Raw genomic sequence first — 8,755 nt, 5'->3', positions numbered from 1 at the left:
TTTCATACTCAAGCCTAACTAATGGAGACGGGTACGTATATTCTTATTCGTATGTTCTTAATAATTCATTGTGATAATCTTCTTCTTTCCAACAAATAATTCAATTAAATGGTGCATTAAAACGAAAATCTTAGAAAATATAGGGCAAGATAACATGTCATATTTATCGATTTAGTTTAATTTTATGGCTTTAATTAAATGATTTTTTTAAATTTCAAACAATCATTCAAATTACAATTAAATTAAATTTTATTTTAAAAAGTAAAACGAATTATTCTTTATTTTTAATCTAAAATATTTAAATAATAAAATAATTGAACAAATTATACTAAAAAATTAACATTTTTATTCTCTTTAACTTAACACAAGTCCACATAACATGTTTAAACTTATATATGAAAATTCTTATGATTGAGATTTTTGAAAACTCGTTTTAAAACTGGAAAAAAATATACCAATATCATATTAAAAAGATAAAACACTCATTTTTTGTATAATATATTTAATTAAAAAACTAATTATATCTAAGATAATTGAAACTTTAAAAAAATAGGCAAATCTATTTTTATTTTAATAAATATAGGTAATGAGAAGTCTTTTTTTAAACCCATTTTTATCCCTAATATATACTACATTAAAAACCATTTTACTCAATTCTCAAGATTTTTACATTTATATATATATATATATATATATATATATTAATTTAACACCAGTGTCGATATAATTTGTTCAGAAATTCTTTAACGAATCTTCAAATTAGCAAACCATATTTACCATAACTTGTAACTTTTATTTCCAATATCCCCTATTGATTAACTTTGAGAGAGAGTCTCTAGTATGGTCTCTTTGGACTCATGTGAGACAACTAATGTTTCATAAGATCACTTTAGAGCCATTTGATGAGTTCTCTATCTAGCATCCAAAAAAACATCGAATTTTTGTACGATAGAAAATTCTTCACATGAAAAACACACCGGAACCATCATCGAAAAACACCAAACATTCGCAGGGATAACAATTTAAACCTTCACAGTGGTTTCACGAGTTTCAAGGAAACTAGGCGGTCTTAACGAAAACCAGCCCCCCTTCAATTCTCTCTCTCTCTGTCTATATGTGTGTGTGTGTATATATATATATATATGTGTGTGTGTGTGTGTGTGTGGAGAGAGAGACCGGTTCAAATAAAAATGTTAAATATCGTAAAAAAGGAAAGATTCAAATGGGAATCTAATGAAAAAATCCATAAAAAATTATTTCAAGATACATTTTTTTATATGTGAACTGAGGTTACAAATTAGTCATATGAATTTATATATATATATATATAGAGAGAGAGAGAGAAAGAGCATGTTAGAGAGGCGGAATAGAAGGTTGGATTTTTGTGACAACCATTCTTTGATTGAATTCATGTGATTTTAATAAAGCATTTGCACATGGAAGAAGGATAGAAATGCGAGAATCATTCACCAACCTCATATCTTATCCCACTCCTCTATCTCTGCTTTAATTATTTATTTTCCAAACTTTATGTCATTTTCTTGGGGATTTTTGTAGAGGGGTCCCCAGCAGGAATATATATGTGTATGTATATGGGGTGTTCTTGAAAGGACCCCCATACCTCACAGCTAGCTGATTATCGATCATGCATATTGGTAACTATTGATGGGTATATATGTACATCCAACACTGCATCAACATGGCACGCACGAATGGAATTGAATGCACTATTGTTGTAGGTGATGTTTATATTTCATAAAATAATTTTATGTATGGATAATGGACTTATAGACTTAAATTAGTCATGAGCCGCTCAAGGATATGTTCAATTGTCATTAATTGTGATCAAAAAGTCCGCATAAAACACTAACAAGATGAGCAAGATGGCATCAAAATTTGGGTTCACAATCTTGGCCTTAATGTTGAAAAAGTAGTAATTATTAATGTTGAAAGCATCCATCAACTCCTACTCTACACAAAACCGAATACTAGAAATTAGCATTCCTGAAAGTAGCAATATATAATTTATGTACACATGATTCCACTGTAGCATATGATGGATACACTCTCTGCCTCTGCCTCTGCCTCTGCCTCTACATTGATGTGGATTTTTTTTGTTTTTTAAGTTAAGAAGGTAGCGTCACGTACGGTCACTACTGGACTATATATCGTCATATATATCAGCACAGCCTGCCTACATGTTTATGAACATATATATATATGAATTAGTAAATTACGTTCTTTCTATATATGGAAGTCTATAAATAGCTAGAGACATGATTCCACCTTCATTCTTTAATCTTTTAATCCCTTCTGAATGGTCCCAAGGATGGCTTAATTACTCTTTTAGTAATTGGTTTTCATCATCAAACAGGTTCAAGTTAGAGAATGCCCAACACTCCTGGATACACATTTAAGAGGTGATATATTAAGTTCTGGTTGTAAGATCAATGTATTAGCATTGTAATTGCGATTTTTAACATTGATTATGGTTTTACGATGAATTATATATCTTGTATATGCTTTAATTTAACGGTTTTCTACATTTTGTGTTTCTTATTGTCAAATTAATTATTATGGCAGTAGTACCATTGGGTATTTCAAACACCTGGTTCCATCAAGTAGTGTAGGGTTTGGATGGGGAGGAGACCAGTGGCTTTTTGGTTGCATCATCTCTGGACTTTTGGCTGTTCATAACTTAATTTGAAACAGATGCATATACATATGTTAACTAGTTTCACCATATATTCTAGCTACTTTGCTTGGCCTGGATTAATCCCATTTGTCCATCAAACTTTGATCTTGTCCTTACATATAGTACACTTTATTCTTAATTATATGGTTGAGATATATATATATATATATATATATATATATATTAGTCATTGGTTGAATTCATTGTAATCATAGAAGTTAGTAAAAACTATATAGACATAAAGCACGACTTCCCATAGGACTGATTAATTGATCTCGCCATGTAAGTTTAAAAAACATTTGTGACACTCAACTATGTCCAAGTGATCGATCAAAAGGCAAATATCAAAACACTACTACAATATTATTGACTTAAGCTGGTATGGAAACTTATGTTTACTCAAAAGAAAATCATAATCTATGACAGTCTCTATGCCTTATGACAAACTGTAATCTAGCAACTAGACAATCAACTCATTTCATATCCAACCATTGTCGGCCATAAGTGATCATAATTACACGATCAGCTAGCTACGAGCATGTCTAACATTTTTTTGTGGGCATATGTACCAGTTCCTTGGGAGAACGGTACTAGTAACACTTTGATGAGATGAGTGCTAGTTAAAGGATGAGAAGAAATTAGCTATCAAGACTTCATGACTATTTGAAGTCTCCGTGTAATCCTTGAAGTCATACCACCAATCATATCAACTTCTTGTATCATACCAATATTGCAAATCCGAAACCATAGAAATGCTTTTGTTAGTATTGTTTTCAACCAAACTTGCACTTCCACTACCTCTCCGCTTCATTTCCTTGTTGAGTTTGCTCCTTCTTGACATTTCGGCAAAATCATCGTATGTGTCTTTTCTTTCCACACTTGTGACACACGATTTTCGGAAAATCCATCTTCCTTTTCTTGTTCTCCAAATTTGATGCACTCAGTTCATAGGTCTTTCTCTTCAGATTTTTCTAAGTTACATAGTGCACTTTGGAATTTGAAGAAACATTGAGATCTTTCTCATGAAGACGTGTTTCTTCTTCAATCTGTAGGTGTTTCTGAATTTGTTCCAAAGTGACATCTTCCGATAATCTTTCCAAAAAGATGGTAGCTTGGCAATGATTCCTCCAGCTATCAATATGTCAAAAATTGATATCTTCAAATCCTTAAACTTAGAAATCAGGATTATAAACACGTGGACTTGATCTAGAATAGAAACATTATCAAGCATAGAGAATTCAAAAAACTTAAACATTAACTCATTTTCCCCCTTGCTTCTCCGTGTTGTATTTGAACTCCAAAGAACTTCATATTTCTTTACCAGACTGAATTGGTGTGTAGATATCATAAAGTCGATACGAAAGTGAGTTTAAATGTATCCCCTACAAAGCAATTTATCCTTTCCATGCTTCTTTCTTTCAATGCCTCTCTCATGGTATATTTACTTGTTGAAGGTGGAAAATCTTCCAAATTAGGATCCAAGATGTATATGACTTTAAAGGTAGTGAGAAAAAAAAACTTCATCTTCTCTTTCCAACGCATAAATTTTATACCATCAAACTGATCAAGTTTGATTAGATCGTTTCCAAACAATTCATGGTGTTATGAACGCTATCCATGATGATTACTAAATATCCTAAGATTGTTAGAAAAGATAGTAATATAAGGAGAAATAGGATATTATTAGCTTCCACACTATCAAGGTTGTTTGGGTTAAAGGCTAATACGCCCCCTTAGTGTTGTGAACGCTATACATGATGATTACTAATAATATCATAAGTTTGTTCGAAAAGAGAGTAATAGAAGGAGAAATAGTGCACTAAAATCAACAACTAGATATGTTTTTCCGTGAACACTCTGCAAAAATTTCTATGAAGAGAGGAATAGGATTGAGAGAGATGAAATAGCAACATGTTAGTGGTGGTGCTATCTTTTAATTGTTTAATATATGTGTAAAATTCACACAACAAAACCAAATCCCCTTTTGCCTCCTTATCGCTTAAACAACTCTATAAGTGGTTTAGAGATTATAAGCTAAAGAAAATTTATCACTCTCTCAATATGGGACAAGTAATATGCCTAAAATTCATATATATAGCTTACAAATACAAGTAAAATTTCACTATTCTTTTTATGTGGGACAAAAACTCACTATGAAGACTATATGTACAACAAGGTTTTTAAAAAGTATTCTATAGGTCTTTAATTAAACTTGTTATATAAGACATTTTTTAAAAGTGTCTTATAAAAAAAAAACTAATAAGATGACGATTAGTTTTTATATCTTATTACGTTATCCAACTTTGTCAATAAAATTTGTTATGTTATCTAAATCCATACAAACACTTAATTAATATTATGCTATCATCTAGGAGATACAATTGTTAATCCATGTATGACTTAAAGCCTGATTAACTATTATATATATCTTAATTAGTGACCATTGCATTTTGTTAGGTTGTGTTGTATGTACCATTTTGGAGCTTCTGGTCATAGCTTTCTATCACTAGCATGAAGACTACGTACTACAAATTATTAAGTTGAGCATACATAGTCGTCCGAGGGTAGGGTAGTTGTAAATTAAATAGTAGTAATATTTTAATGCTCATAATGATACCCCTACACCACAGCTAGTCCTAATTAACCATTACGCTAGACCACARCTAGTCCTAATTAACCATTACGCTAGACCACAGCTAGTCCTAATTAACCATTACGCTAGACCACAGCTAGTCCTAATTAACCATTACGCTAGACCACAGCTAGTCCCATATGAGAGAATTTTTACTACCATTTAGTTATGATGATAGCATTTTAACAGGAAGGTATCGGGATCACTTTGTTACTTTAATCAAGAATAATGATAAATGTGTGATTTTTACCAACATTGTTCCATAGGTTGTGTTTATTACATGGATGGAACAACAGAGTACGGAACAAAATTCACAGTTTCATATTTGGTATGATATTGGGCAGGATAAGAATTCATTGTCTTACGTTCGGTATGATATAGAACATGGACGAAAACTGGATAAGGTATGACAGCGTAGGACAAAAAAAGTTTTTTTTTTTTTGTTTCACCAAAATAGGTGGAACAAGATAGGACAAAAATAAGAAAGAAATTAAAATATTATAAATTAACTTTCGTTTGATAAATAACTTTAACATGGTATTTGTTTTCGTGGTCACCACTACTATTGCGGCCGTCGCCACTATCGGTAGCCACCCCACCTCCTCCACAACCACCGTACATCACCACCTCCACAACCACAAATGGCCACCAACCAACGTCCATCGCCACTTCCACTGTTGGCCATCTTCACCTTCTCAACCATCTCCACCACCTCCACAGCCATCGTCACCCACCGACCACCATCGTTCATTCTACCACTGTTGGCCCACTCCACCTTCTATTCTACTACAACCTCCTCCACCACCTCCACAACCATCATCGGCCATTGATCAACACCGTTCATCGCCACCACCATGTGTCACCTCCACTGTCGACTACCAGTACCACTTCCCACCACTACCACCAGCTACCACTACCATTATCTACCATATTCACGTCCTCTACAACCACCACTGTCCATCTCCACCACCACTAGATCATCGGCGTCCACCACCTCCACCATAACCACACACATTGCTCATCATCACACGTACCTCCACCACATAGGGTACAACTACCTCCTCCACCACCGTCGACCGTCACCACCAGCACTATCCACCATCTTCACATCCTCTACAACCACCATTGTCCATCAATTACCAATGTTTCTACCTCCACAACCATTGGTGTTACAACAATCTTCATCATGTCTTCACCAATTGATAAGGATCTTCCAAACTGAATAAAACATAATTTCTCTTTTGTATAAATCGGGTTTTTTCAAACTACCATCAATTATATAAAAAATATTTATTTAAATTTTGTACTATTTTATATTTATGTATATGAAGTTGTGTAAAAATGTTTATAAATTAAATTATTATCTTTACTTGTGAATTATAACTATTGTATGATATATAAAATTATAAAATAACTTTGTGGGACAATTTGTCTAGTCCTGTCATATGTCCTAGTTGTACCAAACACCAGACAAACATATATCTTGTCCAGTACTGTCTAGTCTTACCCTCTTGTCTTGTCCAGTCCTGTCATGTTTAGTCATGTCCAATCATGTTTGCATACCAAATGTTACCATACGAAACAAGCTTAGATCGAACAATTAAGATGAATAAACAATCAACGAAAAGCACAAGGAGGATCTTGATTAACAGAAAAGAAAGGAAAAAAAACCAAAATGGCTTACGAAATCACTTTCTGAGTCTAAAATTTGAATTAAGGTGCTACCGAAGTAATCTTCCAACAATGTTAATCTCCCAAATATTAAAGGGTTGAAACCACTAGGGGTATATAAGGGCACAGTCGTGCTAGTTCTCAACATGTTTCTGTAGAAAGTTTCAGACGCCAGGACCAATTTTGCTTCTTTTATATCACAATTTTTCAAGAGAAATGGTCATATTGGATTAATAGATTCCAGGAATTGAAGGACAAGTATATATGGGACTCGTCAAAGTCATGAAATTAAGGGAGGAACTGTTCCTTGTTTATAGGCAGGAGGGGTGTTTAACAATAACCCTACCCTTAATTCTTGGGTATCTATTGATGGATACCATAGGCCATAGCTAGCACGATAGACTAATAATTAGTTAACAACATGATTAATTAAATTGTCCCTGGTTAGTTTTTGTTACTCTCATTAAGCCCTAAATTAACCATTAATTTACCAGAGCTGGCAGCCTCAAGTTTTTTTGAAATATCTCCCATGAGATCTTGTAAACAAAGTTGAGGATCGATTTGGTAAGTAGAGTTGGTTTGAGTTTAATTAATGATATGGGATTATATGTCATAGTTTGGAGTTATGTAAGAGAGGACTGCAAGTACAATAGATTCCATTTGTTTATATATATATATATATATATATATATATATATATATATATATGATTTGTGTATCATTAAACAAATACACAATTAGAAGATATGTGTGGGAAAACGATATCAGTTGGGAGGTACGGGGTGTTGGTGATTTTAGTGTCACCGGTTACGTTTAGTGTAATGGATTTTGTACGTGTGTTTCAAAGGGATTGAACTTTGTTCTAAAACATGTATGGAGAGTGTGGAGTGCACGCTTGTATTAGTCTAAGTCAGTCCCGGTAATATTTAGGGGGCAACGCCCCCTGAACGCAAAACGGAAATTATATAAGTATAGGGTTTATAATGGAAAATTCTTGATTTTCTGTGGTATGATTGTGAATCCTATAACTTTGTAACTCCCGTTTTCACAGTTTTTTTTTTTTGAGTTTTAATTTCGGATTATCAGTTTTTGGGGAAACACACGAACTTAGAAGACACTCTATATTTTTCTCTAGTTTTGATCTTGATTTCTGCCAAAAATCAAGATTGTTGCTTTTACAATTATCCCAATTCGGATTTCGTGATACCAGGCATATACGGTCGAAATATCGAATTTGGAAAGTGATTCACACGATTGTAGAAGAAATCCGGTTAAATTTCAACACGGGGTTCCTTTCCAAGACAACCCATATTCTTATGGAGCCTAGCTTAAAATCCCATAGAAAATGACAGCAACTAATGATTAGTTAATCTATATACCTTTAGGTTTTTAGAATAACTTAATATGTAGGAGTCGGAGAAGATGGGGTTATTCTCTCTCAGGTTGGTGAATTAATGATGCTCTCACTTCTACTCTTGGATATATATATATATATATATATATATAGGAACGATCATATGAAAACCGCTCCAATTTGTAAAAACCGTAAAAACTACTCTCATCGATCGTTAATCTTATTAAATTTTTTCATGAAATTGTTAATCTTGTGAAATTGTTTCATATAATACTTTTTTTGATGAAGTTGTTTCATATGTGGTTATGAAATTATTTCATATACTACTTAATGAAATTTTAATGAAACTGTTTCATGTATTTCTCTAAAATTAAAATAATGAAGATGATAATATCCATGATTA

General features: G+C 32.9%; 1 protein-coding gene across 1 annotated transcript; it reads left to right on the top strand.

The window, feature by feature from the left end:
• The first annotated feature begins 5,861 nt into the window (after positions 1–5,861).
• Positions 5,862–6,332, top strand: LOC112521032 (leucine-rich repeat extensin-like protein 3). The gene has a single exon (XM_025129661.1). It carries the CDS (start codon positions 5,862–5,864, stop codon positions 6,330–6,332), a length of 471 nt encoding a protein of 156 aa, XP_024985429.1.
• Positions 6,333–8,755: the final 2,423 nt, after the last annotated feature.

This window comes from Cynara cardunculus (genome assembly GCF_001531365.2).
Source record: "Cynara cardunculus var. scolymus isolate 2C chromosome LG 11, CcrdV1, whole genome shotgun sequence".
NCBI classification, from domain to species: domain Eukaryota; kingdom Viridiplantae; phylum Streptophyta; class Magnoliopsida; order Asterales; family Asteraceae; genus Cynara; species Cynara cardunculus.
Note: the sequence above shows the minus strand (reverse complement) of the source record. Positions and strands in the feature narration are given on the sequence as shown.